Raw genomic sequence first — 27,714 nt, 5'->3', positions numbered from 1 at the left:
TTGTATGGGAGGGACCTGCTTTTCTGGCCTGAGGATGACATTTGCATGGGAAGGGCACTGGGGTTTTTAAGGGGCAGTTTTATACCTGGTGGAGGATCTAGGGCCAGTCGCTGAAACAAAGGCATTGCTGAGATTTGAATGAAGGATCTCCTGTTTACAGGACAGTCGCTTTAACCAGCTAAGCCACAGCGCCCCTGTGCCACCGTTCAGTTATGTGTTTTGGACAGAGTGTGAAAATTGGTGCTTGTAATATGATATATTGTGTGCAGTGGCTGCTGACAAAGACCTGCGCCTGGAATGGCAATTTATTCTGTGGCTATACAAGCAAGTGCTACTGCTTTTGGAACTGCCTTTGGCTGTGCTTGTCTTCTCTCCTCCTTCTCAGGCAGTTTTAGCTCCTCCCCATCAGGCTGATGAAGGCTCCTCCCACAGATTATTTTGTTCCCCGGTGCCAGGCTTCAGATGATAGAAGCATTTTGGACAAATGGAAAGTTGGTTGGTAAGTAGGAAAGGGAATATTATATATTTAACATACTATCAGTATAATGTTAGGGCATTGGGCTCATAAAAGTAGTGACATGTTCCTAGACTGGTTCTAATTATTCTCACTTTGACTTCATGGCCATGAACATGCCTAATATTATTCTCTATGTATCCATGAACAGTGATGAGCGAAATATATATATAGCTTCTAATGAATGAAAAAATGTTTCACTGTTTAAAAAAACAAATGTTTCTCAAGAAATTACCAATTGACTTTAACACAAAAGAGAAAAGGAAAGAGGTGGGACCTCCCTTTCCCCATCACTATAGACAGACTACACTGGGTGTTTGCCACCCTCATTTGCTGAACAAACAGACTCGAGAAGACTTTAGTGCTTTGTCTGTAAGAAATAAAACTTAACCTTTAATAAATATTGTTAAAAATGGAAATACACAACAGTAAAAAGATAAATATACTATTTGAATCAGTGTCTATTACTGAGTACTTTGTGTCAATCATGTGACTGGGGCAACCTGTCAAATCATTCTTTGATCTATTGCTCCTGTTTAGTCTTTATCAGTAATTGCACAGAGTCAGTATCAACACACATTGTATCCGTCCTTATCTCAACTAGAACACTGTTGCGAACCCTCTTTTCAGACTTTATATACTTGTATCAAGGGCAACAGTGTTGCTAGTAGTGAGGCATACTCAGAGAAGGGTTTGGGTGCACACAGAGCCAGCGTTATGATTATTATTATTATTATTAACATTTATTTATAACGCGCCAACATATCCCGCAGCGCTGTACAATAAGTGGGTTTCATACATTGGGCATACAGAGTAACATATAAAGCAATCAGTAACCGATACAGGAGGGGAAGGGAGCCCTGCCCAAAAGAGCTTACACTCTACAAGGAGTAACATATAAAGCAATCAGTAACCGATACAGGAGGGGAAGGGAGCCCTGCCCAAAAGAGCTTACACTCTACAAGGAGTAACATATAAAGCAATCAGTAACCGATACAGGAGGGAAAGGGAGCCCTGCCCAAAAGAGCTTACACTCTACAAGGAGTAACATATAAAGCAATCAGTAACCGATACAAGAGGGGAAGGGAGCCCTGCCCAAAAGAGCTTACACTCTACAAGGAGTAACATATAAAGCAATCAGTAACCGATACAGGAGGGGAAGGGAGCCCTGCCCAAAAGAGCTTACACTCTACAAGGAGTAACATATAAAGCAACCAATAACCGATACAAGAGGGGAAGGGAGCCCTGCCCAAAAGAGCTTACACTCTACAAGGAGTAACATATAAAGCAACCAATAACCGATACAAGAGGGGAAGAGAGCCCTGCCCAAAAGAGCTTACACTCTACAAGGAGTAACATATAAAGCAATCAGTAACCGATACAGGAGGGGAAGGGAGCCCTGCCCAAAAGAGCTTACACTCTACAAGGAGTAACATATAAAGCAATCAGTAACCGATACAGGAGGGGAAGGGAGCCCTGCCCAAAAGAGCTTACACTCTACAAGGAGTAACATATAAAGCAATCAGTAACCAATACAAGAGGGGAAGGGAGCCCTGCCCAAAAGAGCTTACACTCTACAAGGAGTAACATATAAAGCAATCAGTAACCGATACAGGAGGGGAAGGGAGCCCTGCCCAAAAGAGCTTACACTCTACAAGGAGTAACATATAAAGCAATCAGTAACCAATACAAGAGGGGAAGGGAGCCCTGCCCAAAAGAGCTTACACTCTACAAGGAGTAACATATAAAGCAATCAGTAACCGATACAGGACGGAAAGGGAGCCCTGCCCACAAGAGCTTACACTCTACAAGGAGTAACATATAAAGCAATCAGTAACCGATACAGGAGGGGAAGGGAGCCCTGCCCAAAAGAGCTTACACTCTACAAGGAGTAACATATAAAGCAATCAGTAACCGATACAGGAGGGGAAGGGAGCCCTGCCCAAAAGAGCTTACACTCTACAAGGAGTAACATATAAAGCAATCAGTAACCGATACAAGAGGGGAAGAGAGCCCTGCCCAAAAGAGCTTACACTCTACAAGGAGTAACATATAAAGCAATCAGTAACCGATACAGGAGGGGAAGGGAGCCCTGCCCAAAAGAGCTTACACTCTACAAGGAGTAACATATAAAGCAATCAGTAACCGATACAGGAGGGGAAGGGAGCCCTGCCCAAAAGAGCTTACACTCTACAAGGAGTAACATATAAAGCAATCAGTAACCGATACAGGAGGGGAAGGGAGCCCTGCCCAAAAGAGCTTACACTCTACAAGGAGTAACATATAAAGCAATCAGTAACCGATACAGGAGGGGAAGGGAGCCCTGCCCAAAAGAGCTTACACTCTACAAGGAGTAACATATAAAGCAATCAGTAACTGATACAGGAGGGGAAGGGAGCCCTGCCCAAAAGAGCTTACACTCTACAAGGAGTAACATATAAAGCAATCAGTAACTGATACAGGAGGGGAAGGGAGCCCTGCCCAAAAGAGCTTACACTCTACAAGGAGTAACATATAAAGCAATCAGTAACCAATACAAGAGGGGAAGGGAGCCCTGCCCAAAAGAGCTTACACTCTACAAGGAGTAACATATAAAGCAATCAGTAACCGATACAGGAGGGGAAGGGAGCCCTGCCCAAAAGAGCTTACACTCTACAAGGAGTAACATATAAAGCAATCAGTAACCGATACAAGAGGGGAAGAGAGCCCTGCCCAAAAGAGCTTACACTCTACAAGGAGTAACATATAAAGCAATCAGTAACCGATACAGGAGGGGAAGGGAGCCCTGCCCAAAAGAGCTTACACTCTACAAGGAGTAACATATAAAGCAATCAGTAACCGATACAGGAGGGGAAGGGAGCCCTGCCCAAAAGAGCTTACACTCTACAAGGAGTAACATATAAAGCAATCAGTAACCGATACAGGAGGGGAAGGGAGCCCTGCCCAAAAGAGCTTACACTCTACAAGGAGTAACATATAAAGCAATCAGTAACCGATACAGGAGGGGAAGGGAGCCCTGCCCAAAAGAGCTTACACTCTACAAGGAGTAACATATAAAGCAATCAGTAACCGATACAGGAGGGGAAGGGAGCCCTGCCCAAAAGAGCTTACACTCTACAAGGAGTAACATATAAAGCAATCAGTAACCGATACAGGAGGGGAAGGGAGCCCTGCCCAAAAGAGCTTACACTCTACAAGGAGTAACATATAAAGCAATCAGTAACCGATACAGGAGGGGAAGGGAGCCCTGCCCAAAAGAGCTTACACTCTACAAGGAGTAACATATAAAGCAATCAGTAACCGATACAGGAGGGGAAGGGAGCCCTGCCCAAAAGAGCTTACACTCTACAAGGAGTAACATATAAAGCAATCAGTAACCGATACAGGAGGGGAAGGGAGCCCTGCCCAAAAGAGCTTACACTCTACAAGGAGTAACATATAAAGCAATCAGTAACCGATACAAGAGGGGAAGGGAGCCCTGCCCAAAAGAGCTTACACTCTACAAGGAGTAACATATAAAGCAATCAGTAACTGATACAGGAGGGGAAGGGAGCCCTGCCCAAAAGAGCTTACACTCTACAAGGTGTAACATATAAAGCAATCAGTAACTGATACAGGAGGGGAAGGGAGCCCTGCCCAAAAGAGCTTACACTCTACAAGGAGTAACATATAAAGCAATCAGTAACCGATACAAGAGGGGAAGGGAGCCCTGCCCAAAAGAGCTTACACTCTACAAGGAGTTACATATAAAGCAATCAGTAACCGATACAAGAGGGGAAGGGAGCCCTGCCCAAAAGAGCTTACACTCTACAAGGAGTAACATATAAAGCAATCAGTAACCGATACAGGAGGGGAAGGGAGCCCTGCCCAAAAGAGCTTACAATCTACAAGGAGTAACATATACAGCAATCAGTAACCGATACAGGAGGGGAAGGGAGCCCTGCCCAAAAGAGCTTACACTCTACAAGGAGTAACATATAAAGCAACCAGTAACCGATACAGGAGGGGAAGGGAGCCCTGCCCAAAAGAGCTTACACTCTACAAGGAGTAACATATAAAGCAACCAGTAACCGATACAGGAGGGGAAGAGAGCCCTGCCCAAAAGAGCTTACACTCTACAAGGAGTAACATATAAAGCAATCAGTAACTGATACAGGAGGGGAAGGGAGCCCTGCCCAAAAGAGCTTACAATCTACAAACTATTATCGGGGTGCATATTGTGTATATTATTAACACAGGACTGGGCAGCGGTCATTTAATGTTTAAATTAACAGAAACAAAGTGTAGTAAGGGGACATTTAGCCATAGTTGGGGCCAACATCGCATGCGTACAATTATAAATCAGCGTTATCAAGTCTCAGCGTCATCTCAGTGACCCACTTTTATGTATTAACGATGAAGCACTCTCCCTACTCCAACCACCATCCCCAAATTAAGAAAGAAGAGAAAAGAGGCCGCACTTGACACCAGCAGCCGTAATGTAACCGTTCAAGGCAATAATAATTATTCCCCCTACAAGCGCTGCTACAGGTTTCATCAACAAGGATAGCTGCCTACAAGCGCCAGATACAGTAAGTAGTCAGAGATAGACCCCCTGTCCGCTCCCTCCCTTCAAGAAAGCTTATTCCCCCTCTGCTATCTGCGGCTATCAGGAGCCGCCTAATCGCCAAATCAATCCCCCTTGCTAGCTCAACCTGCACCCAACCTCTCCCGCCCGCCCGACGCATTTCGTCACATGAAGTGACTTTCTCAAGGGCAATCAATGAGTCACTCACGTACGTGCAGCTCCTTAAATCAGCGTTTTTCAACCGAGATGTTGCCTGGTGTGCCGTAGGCAGGGCCACAATTTTTACTTTCCCCTTTAATAAAATCCGGGCCCTGTCATTGGTTGCGCCCCGTGTGTACGGGTGACGTCAGTACGCACGGGGCGCAACGTTATAAAAGGGCCTGTGTGCGGTCGCGTGTAGGCAGAAGTGCAGAGGCGGCGCGCCTGAGGGGAAGATGCTGCTGAAGCCGCCGAAGAGTAAAATGCTGCTGGGCACCAATGTATTAGGGGGGGCCACGGGGCACACTGACTTATGGGGGCACTGCTGCTGGGCACCAATGTACTAGGGGGGCTGGCTCTTGGCACCAATGTACTGGGGGGCACTGCTGCTGGGCACCAATGTACTAGGGGGGCACTGCTCTTGGCACCAATGTACTAGGGGGGCACTGCTCTTGGCACCAATGTACTAGGGGGGCACTGCTCTTGGCACCAATGTACTAGGGGGGCACTGCTGCTGGGCACCAATGTATTAGGGGGGGCCACGGGGCACACTGACTTATGGGGGCACTGCTGCTGGGCACCAATGTACTGGGGGGCACTGCTGCTGGGCACCAATGTACTAGGGGGGCACTGCTCTTGGCACCAATGTACTAGGGGGGCACTGCTCTTGGCACCAATGTACTAGGGGGGCACTGCTGCTGGGCACCAATGTACTAGGGGGGCACTGCTCTTGGCACCAATGTACTAGGGGGCACTGCTCTTGGCACCAATGTACTGGGGGGCACTGCTGCTGGGCACCAATGTACTAGGGGGGCACTGCTCTTGGCACCAATGTACTAGGGGGGCACTGCTCTTGGCACCAATGTACTAGGAGGGCACTGCTGCTGGGCACCAATGTACTAGGGGGGCACTGCTGCTGGGCACCAATGTACTAGGGGGGCACTGCTGCTGGGCACCAGTGTACTAGGGGGGCACTGCTCTTGGCACCAATGTACTAGGGGGGCACTGCTGCTGGGCACCAATGTACTAGGGGGGCACTGCTGCTGGGCACCAGTGTACTAGGGGGGCACTGCTCTTGGCACCAATGTACTAGGGGGGCACTGCTGCTGGGCACCAATGTACTAGGGGGGCACTGCTCTTGGCACCAATGTACTAGGGGGGCACTGCTGCTGGGCACCAATGTACTAGGGGGGCACTGCTGCTGGGCACCAATGTACTAGGGGGGCACTGCTGCTGGGCACCAATGTACTAGGGGGGCACTGCTCTTGGCACCAATGTACTAGGGGGGCACTGCTCTTGGCACCAATGTACTAGGGGGGCACTGCTCTTGGCACCAATGTACTAGGGGGGCACTGCTGCTGGGCACCAATGTACTAGGGGGGCACTGCTGCTGGGCACCAATGTACTAGGGGGGCACGGCTGCTGGGCACCAGTGAACTAGGGGGGCGCTGCTGCTGGGCACAGAGTTAAATTTTTTAACATTTTCTAATGGTGGTGTGCCTCGTGATTTTTTTCATGAAACAAGTGTGCCTTTGCCCAAAAAAGGTTGAAAAACACTGCCTTAAATTGTCTCATAGTAGTGATGTAAATGGCCATCTAGTGGCCAAAATTTGGAACTGCACATCTATACCTAAAAAGGCTATCTATCCTCCATCAAGGGAAATAATCTATATGCATAAGTATCGTGGGATATATCTATTGATACAAATAAATTAAATATATAGTTAGAAAATTAGTTAATTAAATAAATAGGTATCAATAAATATATTCATAATAATAGGCACACATAATTTGTAATTATATAAGATTGTAGTGTTGGATGGAGAGTTGAATCATCAGATTGATGCCAAATCGAACATTAGTCTTTATTAATGAAAGGTATATAACTAAAGCCCTCATTAAGACCTGCGGGTGATTTAGTCCGCAGTCTGTAGATCCACTGACATTTAACACATTTTGTGAATTTTTGGGTGCAGTGAAATGGGACAGATTTGCTCATCCTGAATCACAGTTTGATTCATTCCTCAGTTAGGTTGTTTTAAGTTTTTGTTAACGATTGGCAGCGGTGTGATTGGAACCCACGCCCCCGAAGAGACTGGAGCCTTAATCCAGCGCTTTAGACTGCACGGCCACACTGCTCGTAGTACATGTAGGCATATTTGCTCTGTAAATCAGACCAGATCAGTTAGCACATGAGGCTCCACACTCTTTTTCTCCCTGGGCACCCCTTCTCTTTCTGACTATGATGACTTCAAATAGGTGCCCATTTTGCATGCCTTGTTAATTTTTATTGGAGCAGAGGCAGTGAGCATGCCCAGTAGGCACCTATTTGAGATCTTCATCGTTGTAGAGAAAAGGGAAGGAAAGGGGGCAGAGCTTCATTGCCAAATTTGTGGGATTATAGAGTTGGTGACGAGTTTGGAGATAAAGATCTTTTTGTACCAGTTATTTCTAGTTATAATGTCAGCAACGGGATTCAAATCCACGCATGAAGACCACAATGCATAAGTAGGCCATCGCCTTAACCACTCGGCCACCTCATCTTGGCTTGAACACTCGGGAAGAGATCTCTCAAACTCATGCAGAGGAGCCTCTTCTGCTCAGGGGAGAGACAGGGTGCCAGCCATTGCATTTGTTATGTTGCCCACCCTATTTCTTCTTCATTAATGGGTACATCCCAGGTCTATGTTGACATACAGTGCCCAGAAATAGCGGACCTTGCTTCCATACTTATACTTCCTACAACTAGTTTATTAGACTACTTGAACCAGGAGGGGGAAGGGGTCGATGTATGCCCAATCCAAACCCCTAGAGGGATTCCTGTCTAGGCGCACTCTTCCGCCTATAACAGACACCTTTGGCCATAGGCTTACCCCTCAGCTGCTCTGGATCTGCCAGGTCTTATCTCACAAGAATCCAGAGCTTCAGCTGATGGAACTGGGCAAGGTAATGGATCAGACTGCACAACCTAGTGATTTCTTTCCGATTAGTGATTTCTACTAATGATGAGCAAATTTTTTCGACAGGCATGGATTTGCAGCGAATTGGGCGTGGTTGCATCAAATAAGGGTGCAGTCATGTAAAAAAAACCTGTGGGCGACAAAAAAAAAGATACAGACGACCAAAAAAGATGCGCGCTGCAAAAAAGACGCGGGTGCCAAAAAAAATGTGCTACAAATGCGTTTCACTAATTTTCTTGCCGTTTTGCAAATTTTATGGCGATTCGATACGGGACAGATTTGCTCATCACTAATTTCTATCTGATCAGGGTCTTTGCAATAGTTGGCATGCCATTTCCAAGAATTTCCAGTGCCAGACAGTAGTGATGGGCTAATCTTTCCCATTTAACTTCACCAAAAACTGAAAACTGCAAAAAACTTTGTGAAATGGCAAAAATTTGTTAAATGTGGCTACGGTGCCAATTTTTTTTGCCACTCGCGACTTTTTTTTACACACCCACAACTTTTTCCTCGATCTGCCAAATTTTTAAGTCTGTTTCATGCAAAAAATCCGCCAATGGCAGATTACAGAATTTTGCCACAAATTCAAGCCTGACAAAAAATTTGGCTGTCAGTTTTCCAAAGTATTACCGATGTGGTTTATTTTCACAACACCTCAGTGCTCAGTAAAAGGAGTGCCACCACTAGTGATAGGCAAAATAATTCGCCAGGCACGGATTCGTGGTGAATTTCTGCTTTTCACTAGTGATGAGCAAATCTGTCCCGTTCCGCTTCGCCGAAAAATTTGCGAATCTTTCAAAAAATGTGCAAATCGGCAAAAAATTCGCGAAATAGTGAAAATGATGCACGTCAAAAAAAATTGTTGCCCTTGACTATTCTTTTGTCGCCCTTGATATTCTTTTGCCTCCCTGCTATTCTTTTGTCGCCTGCGGCTATTGTTTTGTCGCCCGCGGCTATTGATTTGTCGCCCATGACTATTCTTTTGTCGTCCAGCTATTCTTTTGTCGCCCGCGGCTATTGTTTTGTCACCCGCGGCTATTGATTTGTCGCCCATGACTATTCTTTTGTCGTCCAGCTATTGTTTTGTCGCCCGCGGCTATTGTTTTGTCACCCGCGGCTATTGTTTTGTCGTCTGCAACTATTCTTTTGTCGCTCGGCTATTCTTTTGTCGTCCGTGACGATTTTTGGACGCGCGGCGAATCCATGCCTGGCGAAACATTTTGCCCATCACTACTTTTCACCATTTCATGAAACGGGCAACAAAATTTGTTGTGTCAAAAATTGTCCCTTGAGTAAAATAAAATGTTTCCTGAATCAAAAAATTGTTGTCCGCCTTTTTTTTTGATGCATGCAACATTTTTTTGACGCAAAACATTTTCGTCATTTCGGAATTTTTTTTAAAAGGTTCCCTATTTTTTCGGAAAAGCAACACAGGACAGATTCGCTCATCACTAGCCCCCACCATCCCAACAGCAGTACACACAAGACTAAAAAAGAACGTCACCTTTATTGAGCAACATAAAAAAAATCTGAGAGACAGAGAGGCGACAGTACCAGTGTCAGGAAGGGCAGATGAATGAGAGCATTAAGTCGATTTCATTCTTGACAATGACTTTTGGCGGATGGAGATTTTCTGGCTCTCGGTGGCAGGAAGTCATCTGCCAAACATCCAGTATAGTGACTGGCAAGTCTGAGAACATGGCTCTCATCACTGTGTCAAGCTGAATAGAGAGCCAATCACTTGCATGGGCAAAGCGATAACCAGTGTTGGCTGATTTAATGAGGATCGTGACTTCAGAGTTGAGCTCCAATAACCTTTTTACACCATCTCGGATTCCACGAAGTCGTCGTACGTATGTTTCTATGGGGAAGGTGAGGAAATGAGCCCAGCAATTGATAACAATCACCAGCCCGTTTCGACCACCCAGGTTGTCAAGTTCCGATGCAATGTAGTGAAGTTCCCTTAGCCAAGTCTTCTCCATGCGCAGGGGCTTCTGATGTGCTCTCCACTGGACCAGATAATTATGTTCTGAATCTGTTGCCAGATGGGGACCTGGATGATATGGCGAATGGAGGTCTATCTCTTTGAGGGCTAAACATTAGAAGAAAGAATATAGTTCAATTGTAAAGTTCACAATCTTATCAAAATCTATAGGCTTCATCATTTGACCATTCAAGAATAATCCAAGCCCACACAAGGGCTTATGGTGCATCAATCTTAGACACAAAGGATTTTTATCTTCTTCAGTTCATGACATTCTTACTTTGATATACTTTACATTTTATCAGTTCTTTGGTAAAGAAGTCAACATTCTAAAGCTCATGAAATGGAACACATTTTGAAATACATTCTATCAACACCCTCTGTAATGCATTTGTATCAGGATATCTAGCAGATCAGCCAGATATTGTGTAGGTGTATATTTTTCCTCCAGTTCTGCCTGCATTCTTTCAGGCCAACCAGGTCCTGTGACTTAGCCTCCTCTGCTTTTGCCATCATCTGGCCTGGTTGCAGATAGAGGAGGAGTTCAATTGGCTGGGAAGCAGGAGAAGTGACTGAAGCTTTCTGAGAGTTCCAGGGTACATGTGAGAAAGGAGGAGGACCTAGGTCAGGGGCCCCCAACCTTTCTTACTCGTGAGCCACAGTCAAATGTAAAAAGACTTGGAGAGCAACACAAGCACCATAAACGTTCATGGAGGTGCCAAATAAGGGCTGTGATTGGCTATTAGGCAGCCTCTATGCACCCTATCAGCTTAGAGGGGGCTTTATTTGGTAGCAAATCTTGTTTTTATTCAACCAAAACTTGCCCCCAAGTCAGGAATTCAAAAAGACCTACCTGGTTTGGGGGCACTGAGAGCAACATCCAAGAGGTTGGTGAGCAACATGTTGCTCACGAGCCACTGGTTGGGGATCACTGATCTAGGTGAAGCCTGGTTTTGCACCCAAGAAATAGGGTGGGCCACCAGAGGCTATAACAAATTTGAAATCTGAAAATACAAGCCAAAGAGGGACTGCCCAGGAAACCAGAGACATACAGTATCTGCTGAGTGAGTCCTAGAGTTGCAAATGCACAGAGAGACCCCACCTTGTTCCTTGCCAAGCTGCTTGGTATCTAGGAGGTGAGTGGTGCCACTGTGAAGACTGCCTGGACTGTAAAGCTCTATATTATGTTTATTTTTTCTGCAAAAACCTGATTTCCTATTGGGGCACCCTGAGGTGTATCCCTCATTACCCATTATGTGCAGGTACCGGGTTTTCTCTCTCAGAGTTCCACAAAGGGTTCTTGGGTTTGCCCATTAGCCATAAGTAGTGATGAGCAATTTTTTTTCACCAGGCATGGATTCGCAGCGAATTTCAACATCTAGCCATTGGCGAATTGTTTCGTGAAAATTCGGCACGGAAAAATTTGCCGCGCGTAAAAAAATTTAGTTGCGTGTCAAATTGGGCACGATTGCGTCCAAAAAATGCTTGGTCACATCAACAAAGGGCGCGGTCACATCAAACAAAAGCGTGGGCAACCAAAAAAAGACACGGGCGTCAAAAAAAATGCACGACAAATGTGTTTCACAAATTTTTTTACCATTTTGCAAATCTTCTTGCCGTTTTGTGAATTTTATGTCGAAGCAAAATGGAACAGATTCGCTCATCACTAGCCAAGTAAGTGCCAGTTGTGAATTGGATTGTGACACTATTCTATGGTAGTTTTGGCAAGAAAGAGTTACATTTTGTATAATCTGCCCAGGGAAAACCAATGGCATCACAACTGACCATAGCCTATTCCTGGTTTGCTGACGACTCCTGATGACCCCATGTTTGAGCCCTAAACTCACATTTTTATCCATCTGGCCCTAGAAATTGTAAAGAGTAGTTTTTTAATGTCAGTATCACTTTAAAGCTACATCAAGTTTGGGAAAATGTAAAAGCGTATAAGTAGCTACTTACTGGTTAAATGTTAAGGTTACTTACTGGGTATTAAGTCAACTAGATAACTCCACCATTGGCGCAGGGTGGAATCTCCAAACATGTAGACATTTTTCCCAGCCAGACAATTGGCTACGCTGGAAGCATCAGGGAAATGCTGATTGGAACATACAAGAGACTCCCACAAATCCTGATAATAAAACCCGGAGGGATTTGGAATTGGAAGCCCAGAAGTGCATGTTGTCCTCGTTCCTATAACACAGGCATAAAGTTTACATTGATGTTTTACAATCTTAAAATGAATGTAATTTCTAAAAAGTAGAGATGCACCGAATCCCGGATTCAGTTCGGCCAAATCCAGCCTTTTTTTGATGGATTCGTTTTCGGCCAAATCCATGGTTCTGGCCGGACTGAATCCTAATTAGGATAAATTAGCATATGCTAATTAGCATTCGGAAAGGGTTAAATTTTAGGGGGGTTAACCTTTTCCAATCCTAATTAGCATATGGATTCGGTTTGGGATTCAGCAGAATCCATCAGGGTGGGTTCGGGGGTTTGGCCGAACCCAAAAAAGTGAGTTCGGTGCATCCCTACTAAAAAGGAATGGAAAATGACACTAAGGGGTAGGGATGTAGCGAACATTGCCAAAAATGTTCGCGAACCCGTTCGCGGACTTTCGCCAAAACTCGCGAATATTCGCGAACTTTGCGAACCCCATAGACTTCAATGGGAAGGCGAACTTTAAAAAAACTTTAAAACCTAGAAAAGCCATTTCTGGCCAGAAAACTGATTTTAAAGTTGTTTAAAGGGTGCCACGACCTGGACAGTGACATGCAGGAGGGGGATCAAGGGCAAAAACTTCTCTGAAAAATACTTTGTAAAAAAAATGCCAAAAAATAACGCCAAAAAAAAAACCGCAAGCTATTCCTATGTATACGCAAAGGCGAAAAACCGAAGCGAAAAAACGCAGCGGAAAAAACCGAGGCAAAAAAACGCGGCACAAAAAAAACGCGGCGAACCCAAAATGGCGAACATCGCCAAAAGTTCGCGAATTTGCGGACTTGCGAACACCCGATGTTCGCGCGAATTAGTTCGCCGGCGAACAGTTCGCTCATCTCTACTAAGGGGCACATTTACTAATCCGCGAACGTCCGAATAGCGCCCGAATGCGTTTTTTCGTAATGATCGGTATTTTGCGACTTTTTTGCAAATTGTCGCGAAATTTTCACGCGCTCAATATGAAAAAGTCGCGACAATTTGCGAAAGTCGTAATGGCTATGAAAAAGTCACGACAATTCACGAAAGTCATACTCGCTATGAAAAAGTCGCAACTATTTGCACAAGTCGTAACGGCTACGAAAAAGTCGCGACGGTGATGAAAAAATCACAAAAAATACGAAAAAGTCGCAAAATGTTCGTTTCCAATCCGATTTTCACCCATTCGGGATTCGGATTTGTGGATCAGTAAATCAGCCCCTAAGCAATGTGAGGAGTACAAGATGTCCTTTATATGAGGTTTTTCTGAAAATTGATCACAAAAACCCAAATAAACTTGATTTTTTTTCGTAGTTTTCTTTTCTTGGTCTCTAGCATATTGACAAAAAACTCAAATCAGAAAAGCCTGATTGCGTTAATTCAGAAAATAATGAGATCTCCAAGGAAATCACATGATTCCATTAGTTTTAAAATATTCAAGAAAACTGGAATTGTTAAATATCTTGAAGATTTCACATATATCATTCACTGAGGTCTGTAGATACTTGACTGGTTTTAGTTGTCAATTTTTTTATTTTTGAATTCTAATTTTCGAGTCTTTCATTCTAAAAAAAAATCCCCAAAACCTGAATCTGCACTTATTTATGAAAAAAAATGTAAAAACATTTGAAAAATGAAATGATTTGAAACATATAAAAACAACTTGAATGTAGCTAATTCATTCATTAACCTTAAAAAGTAGAATTGAAAAAACAGCTTGAATTTTGCAAATATGGTCCCCATTGTCTTTGACAGCTTTTAGATACAGTATTTTTTAATTTTTGTGCTTAATAAAATTGAAACAATGGAATTGAGTTTTTGCACATTTGAATTAGTGTTCTTAATGTTGTTTTCCATTGTTGATAAATCTGCCCCCTAGGGGCAGGTTTACTCATTTCAATTTTTTTTTAAATTTCAAACTCGACCAAACTAATATCTAAACTAAATGTCTAACATTTACTAAAAAATAGACGATAGGAAAAGTCAGTGAGAGAAAATTTTTTGAGTTGTGTCCCGAAACTTCAACCTTTTCAAATTGTTGCACAAAAACCAGTTTAAAAGGAGGATCTTCTGTAAAAGTGAAGAGACCTCTGACACTGACATAAACTCAAATTTTACCCGGTGAATCAAAAATTTGATTTGAGGTAAAAAAGTTGCTTTCGCAATCAAATTCCCCCCTCTAATAATACTAACCAGCTCCTCCTTCCTCAGCCCCCCTCTGCATGTCTTAGCTCATTTGGTCCCGTAACTGGCTCTGAAGTCTCCCGGCTTCTTTTGTTGGCTCCGCTCACCACTTGCTCTCTAGACCCCATGCTTTCTTATCTGCTCAAACACTGTGCTGCTGAGCTTACTCCAGCTCTTACTCACATCTTCAACTCTTCTCTGTCTTCTGGAAGTTTCCCCTCTTCTTTCAAACAGGCCTGTGTCAAGCCCATCCTTAAAAAGACCACACTGGACCCGTCCTGTCTCTCTAACTACGGCCCTGTCTCGCTTTTACCGCTTACCTCCAAAATCTTAGAGCGTATTGTCTTCTCCCGTATCACTAACTTTCTCAATGACCATAATTTACTAGACCCTCTGCAATCTGGTTTTCGGCCTGCGCACTCTACTGAGACCGCGTTGTGCAGAGTTACAAACGATCTTCAGGTTGCCAAAGCCAATGGTCACTTTTCTGTACTAATCCTCCTAGATCTATCGGCTGCGTTTGATACAGTTGACCACTCCCTCCTAATGCAAATTCTGCATTCGATTGGTCTCCGTAGTCAGGCTGCATCCTGGATCTCTTCCTACCTCTCTAACTGTTCATTCACTGTCTCCTATGCTAACAAAAACTCATCTCCAGTTCCTCTTAATGTGAGGGTACCCCAAGGCTCTGTACTTAATGTGGGGGTACCCCAAGGCTCTGTACTTGGGCCGTTGTTGTTCTCCCTTTACACGCTGTCTTTGGGAGATCTTATCCGTTCATTTGGCTTCAAATACCATCTGTATGCTGATGATATCCAAATTTACTTTTCGACCCCTTCATTAACAGTTGAAACTGAGACTCAAATCTCTAACTGCCTCCTGGCTATCTCTAACTGCCTCCTGGCTATCTCCAATTGGATGAACCAACACCACCTCAAACTGAACCTAACAAAAACTGAACTAATGATCTTTCCGCCTAAGCTTGGTCCTACCCCCCCTTTTCTATCCCTATTGAAGGCACCCTCATCAACCCTGTCAATTCCATGCGTTGTTTGGGGGTGATCTTTGACTCCAGTCTCTCCTTCTCTGACCATACTAACACCACTGTCAAAACCTGTCACTTTTTCTTACGCAATATTGCCAAAATCCGTCCCTTTCTTTCTACTGTAACAGCTAAGCTGCTCATGCACGCGCTCATCCTATCCCGACTGGACTACTGTAACCTGCTGCTAACCGGCCTCCCTAACTCCCATCTTTCCCCCCTACAGTCTATATTAAACACTGCTGCCAGAATTCTCCTCCTCTCATCCAGGAGAGTTCAGGCCCTTCCCCTGCTAAAGGCCTTATCGTGGCTCCCTAGTAAACAAAGAATATCTTACAAACTTCTTCTCTTAACCTTCAAAGCCCCCCATTCCTCTGCTCCTCACTACATCTCTTATATCCTCGAATGTCTAATATTTATTAAAAAAATCCTATAGGAAAAGTCAGTGCAAGAAAAAGTCGCAGAAAGCTAAAATTTTTCAAGTTGTGTCCCAAAACTTACATTTTTTTGAATTGTGGCAAAAAAACAGTATAAAAAATCCCTAAACCTCTAATGTTTTGAGACAAAAGAAGTATCTTCTATAAAAGTGAAGGGACCTCTGACACTGACTTCTACATATACTCAAATTTTACCTGGTGAATCAAAAATTTGATTTGATGTAAAAAGTTGCTTTCGATTGTTGATAAATCTCTCCCCCTAGGGGCAGGTTTACTAATTTCCATTTTTTTTTTTCAAATTTCAAACTTGACAAAACTAAAATCCTTGAATGTCTAACCTTTACTAAAAAAAATACGATAGGAAAAGTCAGTGAGAGAAAATTTTTCGAGTTGTGTCCCGAAACTTCAACCTTTTCAAATTGTTGCACAAAAACCAGTGTAAAAAATCAGAAACCTCTAACATTTTGAGACAAAAGAAGAATCTTCTATGAAAGTGAAGAGACCTCTGACACTGACATAAACTCAAATTTTACCTGGTGAATCAAAAATTTGATTTGAGGTAGAAAAGTTGCTTTCAATTGTTGATAAATCTGCCCCCTATGGGCAGGTTTACTAATTTCTAATTTGTTCAAAATTTCAAATTCGACGAAATCAGTATGCTCAAATGTCTAACATTTACTAAAAAAATACGATAGGAAAAGTCAGTGCTAGAAACTTTTCCCGTGTCCCGAAACTTTAACTTTTTCAAATTGTCGCACAAAAACCAGTACAAAAAAATCCAAAAACCTCTAACGTTTTGAGACAAAAGAAGGATGTTCCATGAAAGTGAAGGGAACTCTGACACTGACTTCTTCATGAACTCAAATTTTACCTGGTGAATCAGGATTAGGATTTTTAGCCATTCAGACCCATAGTAAATCTCAAAAAAAAATTTTTAGTGCTAAAATCCAATTTAAGAAAAAAAATCTCAATGGTTAGTGAATGGGCCCTATAGTTTTACATCTATATTGGTAGAGTGAACTTCATTGCATTCTCACCAAGCTTCTGTGGCTTCCTCATAATTTCACATTGTCCAAATTGCCTTAAATTGAAGCTATTCTACTGGATTCTACATGAATTTGACCCAAAGATATCAGCAAGTATCTAGGCCAAATGACTTACTGTTCCTGCTGCTTTTGTTGGGAAGTACTTGCAGTGGTTTCAGATTAGTCGGAATTTCCTGGTCAGTAAAAGACCTGTTAAAAGAAAAGAAATTGGAATATTGGAATAATGACCAACCACTTAGGGGCAGATTTATCAAAATTTGAGTTTAGGGCTTAATACATAAAAACTCACGCACGTTCTATTCATTCCCATGGGATTTTTAGAAGTCTATTAATCAAAAGGTGAGTTCTAACGTTCACCCAATGATAACTATTCTTGTAAAAATCCCACAGGAATGAATAGTGGGCGAGTTTTTATGTATTAAGCCCTAAACTCACATTTTGATAAATCTGCCCCTTAGGTTCAAAAAAACCTTATAGACACCAATTCTTTTCATATACCTCTGTCTACGGTGTCAATTCAAACAGGAATCAAATAGTCAGTTACCAAGAAAAGGCTACATGGTGTAGGACTATGTCAAGTAATTCTTTTTGGGGTCCTTTGTACCCTGCTATTAGGTAGGCCTTGACCGTGGTAGTACCTACAGGTTACTTTGGTAACCTGGGATGGATGTTTTACCAATGAAAGCTGGGTGTTAGTCATCACAAAAATGGACTTTATGTTTTTTATGAATTTTTGAACTTAATGGATAATCCCAAGGCATATACACCTTCACTTATTGGGTTAATCTGTTGGGGTGTGTCTTTCTATGTTGTCACTTCCTGTATTGGCTAATTGGACTCGAAACATGTCATGCCAAAGAATCACAATTGTGTGTATCTTGTTCTTGGTAATTTACTTTTTGATTCCCAAAATGCAAAGAAATTGTATATTTATCAAGTTTAGGTTGAGTAGTCTGAAAGGGTACTAACAAGTAGTGATGAGCGAATTTTTTCGCCAGGCATGGATTCGCAGCAAATTTTCGCATTTCGCCATCGGCGAATTGATTTGCAAAACTTCTGTGAAAATTTTTTTGCTGCGCGTCAACAAAAAGCACGGGCAACAAAAAAATAGAAGCGGGCAACAAAAAAGTCGCGGGTGAAAAAATTGAGCGACAAATGCGTTTCGCAAATTTTTCGCCGTTTTGTCAATTTTATGGCAAAGCAAAACGGGACAGATTCGCTCATCACTACTAAGAAGCAATAAAGTCTGTAATACATGTAGGAGAGGACATTATGTTATTGAGATTATTTATTTGGGATAATGTCTATATGAGCGCTGATCCAGTTAATTTCATTTGCTTTGAATGAGCAGCTTTATTGGTTATGTTCTAATGCATATATGTTGTTGTTTTTTTACCATGTCTCTGTTACGACTTGGAAGACTAAGTGAAAAGTGCAAAAAAAAGTATGTTCCGCCATGTTTTTGCTCTTTGTACCCTTCCTTCCAGCCTAGATAATTTGCTGCAATATTGGAGCTCTGTTTCGAAGCACAGAGACCTGCTGTCCAACCCCAACCCATTCCGTAACCAGTGCATCATTTAGACACTCAAGGGAGGAAGTGGCAGTGGAAACAGGAGGTAGTGGGGCCAGCCGGTACTGTGCTCTGCACCTCACTAGTGATGAAATCATTTTTTCGTCAGGCATGGATTCACAGCAAATTTCCGCATTTCGCCATTGGCAAATTGTTTCTCGAAACTTCCATGAAAATTTGCAGTGAAAAATTTGTTGTGCAAATTATTATTTCCTGTTGCGCGTCAAATTGGGCGCAGTCCTGTCAAAAAAAGGCGCAGTCACGTTAAAAAAAACCAGTGGACGCGTCGAAAAAGGCACGGTCACAACAAAATTGGGCGTGGTCGCAATAAAAACAGGGGCGACAAAAAATATACGCGGGTGACAAAAGTAGACACAGGCGACAAAAAAAATCACGCAACAAATGCGTTTTGCTAATTTATTCACCGTTTTGCGAATTTTCTTGCTGTTTCATGTAAAAAAAAGGTGTGGACGCGTCAAAAAAAGGCGCAGTCGCAACAAAATTGGGCACAGTCGGGTCAAAAAACACGGGCGACAAAAAATAGATGCGGGTGACAAAAATAGACGAGGGCGACAAATAATTAATTGTGCAACAAATGCATTTCGCTACTTATTCGCCTTTTCACAAATTTTCTTGCCGTTTCGGGAATTTCATGGCGAAACGAAACAGGACAGAATCGCTCATCCCTACACCTCACTTCAGAGTCCATTGCAAAGTGTAGAGTGCAGCCAAAAGTTCTTTCTGCATGACCACTAAGGCCTGTGCTCTTACACTTCTGTCTTCATAAATGACCCCAATGACTAGAAGATTTAGCCCTGAGATAAAATACATCGACCTCTGAGCTAAGGACCAATACGGGGCTTTTGTTTTTTGGTCAGGGAAAAGAAAAACCCAATTTACATGAATCGTGTTATTCTTAAGAAGAGTTTGGGAACTCTCATGTGGTTTTGGGATACGAAGGTCCGAGGCCCATAGACTCGAACATTCAAAAATGTGCCCCTATGATCATGCTGATGGCTCTGCAATACTATATCCCCCTTCATACATTCATTTATCTCCAAGCATTTCCTTTCATTGCAATACATATTTTGTTTATATAATCATACAGTGCCTACATCTATTATATCTTATGTGGATCCAGCATCAGTTGATCTTTCAGAGAACATTATATGATTTCCGTAGAGGAAGAATGGGAATATTTGGATCTTTTACATTGAGAGGAATTCCATCTCCTTATCGTTGAGGATGTCACGACTGCCCCCTGCGGAGTGTTCCCGATATGAGTTACAAGGGAGGGTCTTCGGCCGGAGGCACACCCACTTCTCACCGCTGCCTGCGTCGTAATATTCACAAACATCACGTCCAGGGAGGTCAAAGTTACACTCCACCACTTCTCTGGTTCCATTTAATTCAAAGTGTCCACGGAAGTATATCTGCCCAAAAGATAATATATTAGAAACTATAGGTATGTTCTATCCAAGATAGCCAGAGCAACCAATCCTATTTTTCTACAGCTAAACTGCTTACCATACTTGTTCAAAGACTCCAACAATCCAGATGCTGATTGCTCAGTGCATGGGGTGTATTCTGTACTTTGGTTCAACATAAAAATGTTTTCCTGCTGAAAACCAATCAACCATGCTGCTTGGCTTGACCATTACATATGGCGGACTCATTTTGGAATTATCTTCAAAGAACAGGTCAGTTACTCAAAGCTTTGAGTGTTTTAGAAATTCATTTGATTTGAAAATACACCTGTCCATCAAGTTCAACCATGGCCCTCTTGCCAATGGTGTTAGACAAGTAAGCAACCTTTGTATTTATGAAGGTTATTAAGATTCAGGGGGAACCAGACACTGTGGGGCTGATTTACTGAAATTATTCTTTTTCTGGGTTTGAAAGTCGTATAAACTCAACACTATGGGGCTGATTTACTAAGACACGATTTCGAATCCAAATTGGAAAAATTCCGATTGGAAACGAACATTTTGCGACTTTTTCGGTAATTTTGCGATTTTTTCGTATTTTTTGCGATTTTTTCGGTGTCTTTACGATTTTTGCGTAAAAACGCAAGTTTTTCGTAGCCATTCCGAAAGTTGCGCAAAGTCGCGATTTTTTCGTAGCGTTAACACTTGCGCGCAAAGTCGCGCCTTTTTCGTAGCGTTAAAACTTAAAAGGCGAAACGTTTCGCGCAAGTTTTAACGCTACGAAAAAATCGCGACTTTGCGCAACTTTCGTAATGGCTACGAAAAACTCGCGTTTTTACGCAAAAATCGTAAAGACGCCGAAAAAATCGCAAAAAATACGAAAAAATCGCAAAATTACCGATCATTACGAAAAAAACGCAATCGGACGCATTCGGCCCGTTCGTGGGTTAGTAAATGTGCCCCTATATAAATTCAAATTAAACTTGATCATTGTTGTATTTATAAAATGTCACGATAATGCTTGAATTGTTTGTACGAAAATTTCGAGTTTACATTAGACAATTTTTGGAGCCCAAAGTATTGGTAAAACTTGAAACATTCGAGTTTACATGGACATTCATATCGATGAATCCTTTTTATTTTTCCCAAACCGAAATTGCTCTGGCAGCCATTTTAGGAGCATTGGCGCTCATACTTGGAAAACAATAATGTGTTTCAGTTTCACTTGAAACTGGGTGGAATAGAAAACAATGATGGAATTGACTTCCCCTTGAAAATGTGTGCAATAGAAAATGCTGATTAACTTCCAATTGAAACTGGGGGAAACAGAAAACAATGAGGGGATTAACTTCTCCTTGAAACTGAGTGAAACTGAAAACTATGATAGCATTAACTTCCCCTTTAAACTGGGTGAAACAGAAAACATTGATTTGAATTAACTTTTTGGAGCCAAAAGTATTGCTAAATCTATTGGTAAAATTTTACATGAACATATTAAAATATTATATAAAATATTGATGGAATTAACTTCTCCTTGAAAATGTGTCAAGAACAGGCTGTCACTAGTGATGAGGGAATTTTTTTTTCGCCATGCATGGATTCGCAGCGAATTTCCGCATTTCTCCATTGGCGAATTGTTTCACGAAACTTCTGTGAAAATTTGCCGCAGGAAAATTTGTTGCTTGTTTTTTTGTTTTTTTTTGTCGCACGGCAAATTGGGCACGGTCGCTTCAATAAAAGGGGGTGTCAAATCGGGTACAGTTGTGTCAAAAAGGCGTGGCCGCGCAAGAAAAAGGCACAGTCACGTAAAAAAAGCGTGGGAGACAAAAAAAATAGCCGTGGGCGACAAAAGAATAGACACGGGGGACAAAAAAGATGTGGGCAACAAGAAAAATCGCGCAACAAATGTGTTACGCAAATTTTTCACCGTTTCACAAATTTTCTTGCTGTTTCGCTCATCACTAGCTGTCACTGACTATTCTATTCATCTACTATTCTAAGCCTCCATAGGGCTCAGTGGTATTCGACAGATCACAAATTATGGAGTTATTTTTTTCCAAAACTCAAATTTTTTTGACAATATCAGAAAAAATGAGTACTGGCAAAAACCCATTCGTAAATCTCGAAAATATCTAGAAGTAAAATTTTTTTTAATTTTTCTCAAAATTGCTTAGTAAGTGTGCCCCTCTTATCTCAAGATTATGACAAACAATCTTATTACCAAATGTACAGCTTTTATTTTTTATGGTACATTTTTTCAGTTGTCACTTCAAAAACTCGACTTTATCAAATTGTCACTACAAAAACGCCAAGTTTTTGCACAAAAAACAGCGTAAAAAATGTGTTACCCTGCCCACAGAGTGAGATAGGAGTGTCTCAGGGGCTGCCCACTTCTAACCCATCTTCCCATATTTAGATTTGCTATGAATACTATGAAGTTTCCAGTTAATCTGCAGTGAATAGTATGGCAAACATATTTACTACCAAAACATATTACATGAGAAGACACACAAAAGCCCTGGTGGATCAGTTACTCACTGACGAACAATTGCCATTAAAGTCAATAGCTAGATGCATGTGTGTTTCAGGTCTAAAGATCTATCTAGTACCCAGGAAATTCCAGTAAAGGACAATGAGAACATGTGTGGAAAGGGTGGGTTTCAGAAACAAAGGCTATCAAATAGCGGTCAAAAGAAAGACATGGAAGCTCATAACCTCATACCTTGTCTGGACGTGAGTCTCTCTTCTCATGTAGAATAGCAATGGCCTCACTTGAATGCATAAGTCTAACTGAGATCTTCGTCTCTCCTGGCCAGACAAGAAGAAACGTTGCTGTGTAGGTCCCATCGTTATGGTCTTTGACAGATCCACTGACTCCAGCTTTCATACTGGTAGAGTAAAGTTTCACATTAAAGAAATCTCCACCATATGTCTTTGGGCGACCTTTGTGGTCCTTGGCTGTGATTAGAACTTCTATGGTTTCTCCCATGGTATAGGTGGAACGGGGGTGCAGTAACGTGTAGGAAGAATTACTATGACTTGTGGAAAGCTGGAAGTCACCAGGGAGTGGAGCAATGTTCCATGCTGTCATTCTCAGCAAGTTCTGCAGCTCTTTATCTTCAGGGGATGGAGCTGGAGCTGGAGAAGATCCTGACTGTGTATCTTCATGGATCTCATGGGGGTAGTGTCTGATGTAAGATTCTGTTTGTGTAAATCTGTAGAAGAACTGAGACAGTTTGGGGTTAAAAATAGAAATGGAATGCAGTATATTCCTCTGCCCTACAAAAACATCTCAAGATAAAAATCTGTTTCCTGAGTGTCTCTATATGTAAATCTGTGGTTGTGTAGTTCAACCATTATCTTCCTGTTCTCCAGACAGCCCAGGGGCCCCAAATAAGTGAGCCTGAGGAAGCAGATGGAGTGACAGGGACCATGACTGGGGGGTGAATAGGGACCTGCACAGAACATTAGTGGTGTTGATCTAATGAACATTCATTTATGTGATATCAACGGTTTAGAGACCAAAAAATTCCCGAAAAATTTTGAGGAAGTTTTGCCAAACAATTTGCCAATATGAAAGGCGGAATTTTGCTGAGAATTCCTGCCGAATGAATTCGCTCAGTAATACTAATGACCACAGTGATGCTTGAATTATGTTGGAAATGCGGCACCGTGGTATAAGAACATGTTTCATTAGAGAGTATTTATGTGTAGTGATGGGCAAAAAGTTTCGCCAGGCATGGATTCGCGGCGAATTTCCGCGTTTCGCCATTGGCGGATTGTTTCACGAAACGGATGAAAAATTTCGCCGCGGAAAAATTAGCCGCACGTCCAAAAATTGTCGCCGGCGTCAAAAAAGAATAGTCGCGGGCGACAAAATAATAGCCGCGTGCGACGAAACAATAGCCAGGCGACAAAACAATAGCCGCGCGACAAAATAATAGCCGCGTGCGACTAAACAATAGCCGTGCGACAAAACAATAGCCATGGGCGACAAACAATAGCCGCGGGCGACGAAACAATAGCCGTGCGACAAAACAATAGTCGCGGGCGACGAAACAATAGCCGCGTGTGACGAAACAATAGCCGTGCGACAAAACAATAGCCACGGGCGACGAAACAATAGCCGCGGGCGACGAAACAATAGCCGCGGGCAACGAAACAATAGCCGCGGGCGACAAAATAATAGCTGCGTGCGACGAAACAATAGCCGCATGCGACAATTTTTTTGTCACACGACATTTTCGCCGTTTCGTGAATTTTTCGCCGTTTCGCGGATCTTTTGAAAGATTCGCGAATTTTTCGGCGAAGCGAAACGGAACAGATTCGCTCATCACTATTTATGTGTTATGGTAAGGGATGAGCGATTTTTTTGGCCAGCCATGGATTCGCAGTGAATTTCTGCATTTCGCTATTGGCAAATTGTTTCGCCAAACGTCCGCGAAAATTCACAGTGGAAAAACTAGTCGCACGTCAAAAAAAAAAGTCTCGGTCGTGTCAAATGTGAGCGAGTCAAACAGCGGGACGTATAGTGTATGGGCACCTTTTATCTGCTGATTCAGGCCCTTCAGACCAATTTGCCCCAGTATGGGATGGAGACTGGCCAAAAATTGAACAGTTGTTGATTAGACAGGTTTGATTTTTATATCACACATAGACACATATACACTAACACACATGCACACACACACATATACACTAACACACTCCCACACGCATATACACACATACATAGACACACTTACACACACTCACACATATACACACATACATAGACACACTTATACACGCTCACACATATACACACATACATAGACACACTTACACACATACACACATACATAGACACACTTACACACACTCACACATATACACACATACATATACACACTTACACACACACACACATATACACACATACATAGACACACTTACACACACTCACACATATACACACATACATAGACACACTTACACACACTCACACGTATACACACATACATAGACACACTTACACACACTCACACATATACACACATACATATACACACTTACACACACACACACATATACACACATACATAGACACACCTACACACACTCACACATATACACACACATACATAGACACACACACTCACACATATACACACATACATAGACACACTTACACACACTAACACATATACACACATACATAGACACACTTACACACACTCACACATATACACACATACATAGACACACACACACACTCACACATACACACACACACACACACACATACAGACACTTACACACACTCACACATATACACACACACACATATACACACACTCTCTCACTCACACATGCACACAAACATATAAACACACACACATATACACATACTAACACATATACACACACATATACAGACACACATACATACACACACTCACACACAAACACACACACATATACACAACCTCACACATATACACACATTCACACACACACACACACACACACACACACACACATATACAGTATATATATATATCTATATAAAAGTTACTTACCATAAGGATAACCCACAGAGTGCAGCCGGATACAATGTAGAAGAGAGAGCGCTTCATGGTTCAGGAGCAGATACATATATCTATATATAAGCAGTAGGAATGCCTGAGTGCTAAGTTCTATCTGATATGTTAGTAAGTTACTCCCAGGTGCTGTCAGACAGATAACAGTCGGTAACACACCCCGGCCAATCGCATACGCAGTGCAGCTGAAGAGCCTGTACCTGCCTCTGTGTCACACAATCCTGGTATGTGAGTTTCAAGATTAAATGTGTCAACTATATTGACTAGGCTAAAGGATAAGCCACACTGATATCTGCGTATTAGTAATTATGGTATTGGATAAATGATATACTAATGTGCCTGCTGGATTTGCCTTGACCCCCTGGCTGGTTGCTGTCTCCCCCCATTCACTGGATGAAGATCCCTGTAGCAGCCGGGGTTCCTTCTTCTTGCATTGGTGCTTTATCTGCCCCCTCCCCCCATATCTCTATAATCCTTGGTGCCCATCTAGAATTTGGATTTAGCACGTTCCTCCACTGCCCTCTGATATTTGCCGATTGCCTCCTCTGTGCAGGTAAGGAGAGCTTTTAGCTCCTCTCCTTTCAGGGTATCTTTAAGCTGTTTTTCTATTTGATGGATGGGATGGGTTACTATAGAAATTTGATATCTAATAGAAAAATATCAAAGAAACACTTGTTGACCATTTGTTCATAATGTTCTACTCTGCATTGTCCACAAAAATAGTAGTTCTGAGGTTCACCACTCCATTGGTATACATTCCCAGCTCTATAATCCTTGATGCCCATCTAAAACTTGGATTTAGTACGTTCCTCCACTGCTCTCTGAAATTTGCCGATTGCCTCCTCTGTGCGGGTTAGGAGATCTTTTAGTTCCTCTCCTTTCAGGGTAACTTTAAGCTGTTTTTCTATTTCCACAAAAATAATAGGTCTGAGGTTCATCTGAAGACCTCAGGGTATGGAGTGCTCAGTTGTTTTCTTGTATATGGTGTCTCTGTGTTCCTCTCTGAGGGTAACATGGGATGTTTGCCTCTTTCTTCCACTCCTGCCTGTACTGCTCCATTGGTATACATTTCCGGCTCTATAATCCTTGATGCCCATCTAGAACTTGGATTTAGCACGTTCCTCCACTGCCCTCTGATATTTGCCGATTGCCTCCTCTTTGCAGGTAAGGAGGGCTTTTAGTTCCTCTCCTTTCAGGGTATCTTTGAGCTGTTTTTCTATTTCCCCAAAAATAGTAGGTCTGAGGTTCCCCTGAAGACCTCAGGGTATGGAGTGCTCAAGTATGGAGTTCTCAATGTATAAAATACCTTTTGTGGGTAGGGCTCTGTACAGTGAGTAGACCCAACTTACCAGGGGTTACACAGTGTATACAGAACAGTATTTACTGTAGCGCAGACAGAAAAGTTAGAGCTTGGGGCCCTTTGACAAGTCTAAGGTGAATAGTGTTACACAGTATAATATAGTGAGGGACTTGTGTATTTTGTAAGATTGTACAATGCTGCATATCCTTGTAGCGCTTTATAAATAAAGTTATACATACACACATACATATCCGCCTGGAGTTTGCCGGCTCAGTTGTTTTCTTGCCGGAATATGGTGTTTCTGTGTTCCTCTCTGAGGGTAACATGGGATGTTTGGCAGCTTCCTTCCACTTCTGCCTGTACCGCTCCATTGGTATACATTTCCCGCTCTATAATCCTTGATGCCCATCTAGAACTTGGATTTAGCACGTTCCTCCACTGCCCTCTGATATTTGCCGATTGCCTCCTCTTTGCAGGTAAGGAGGGCTTTTAGTTCCTCTCCTTTCAGGGTATCTTTGAGCTGTTTTTCTATTTTCCCAAAAATAGTAGGTCTGAGGTTCCCCTGAAGACCTCAGGGTATGGAGTGCTCAAGTATGGAGTTCTCAATGTATAAAATACCTTTTGTGGGTAGGGCTCTGTACAGTGAGTAGACCCAACTTACCAGGGGTTACACAGTGTATACAGAACAGTATTTACTGTAGCGCAGACAG

The 27,714-nt window shown here is 42.5% G+C and overlaps 1 protein-coding gene across 1 annotated transcript; it reads right to left on the bottom strand.

Moving 5' to 3' along the window:
- Nucleotides 1-9,727: 9,727 nt before the first annotated feature.
- On the bottom strand, nt 9,728-27,057 carry LOC116409845 (NXPE family member 3-like). The gene is made up of 6 exons (XM_031899577.1): nt 25,684-27,057; nt 22,845-23,348; nt 19,908-20,128; nt 17,241-17,314; nt 12,207-12,413; nt 9,728-10,331 (listed from the first exon to the last, which is right to left on the bottom strand). Exons 1-6 carry the CDS (start codon nt 25,738-25,740, stop codon nt 9,799-9,801), a joined length of 1,596 nt encoding a protein of 531 aa, XP_031755437.1. The 5' UTR covers nt 25,741-27,057; the 3' UTR covers nt 9,728-9,798.
- Nucleotides 27,058-27,714: the final 657 nt, after the last annotated feature.

The sequence above is a fragment of the Xenopus tropicalis genome, chromosome 3 (assembly GCF_000004195.4).
Source record: "Xenopus tropicalis strain Nigerian chromosome 3, UCB_Xtro_10.0, whole genome shotgun sequence".
Lineage (NCBI taxonomy): Eukaryota > Metazoa > Chordata > Amphibia > Anura > Pipidae > Xenopus > Xenopus tropicalis.
The sequence above is the reverse complement of the archived record's forward strand: the minus strand, read 5'-3'. Positions and strand labels throughout refer to the sequence as shown.

Bases quoted from the DNA above. Each gene is read 5' to 3' on its own strand.
- LOC116409845 (XM_031899577.1), bottom strand. From the start codon at position 25,740: ATGAAGCGCTCTCTCTTCTACATTGTATCCGGCTGCACTCTGTGGGTT. The intron at 20,129-22,844 runs GTATGAGGTTAT...TCTTTTGGGCAG, and splicing joins GAGACTCACGTCCAGACAAG to ATATACTTCCGTGGACACTT. The intron at 10,332-12,206 runs GTAAGTAACCTT...TCTAATGTTTAG, and splicing joins TCTAGTTGACTTAATACCCA to CCCTCAAAGAGATAGACCTC.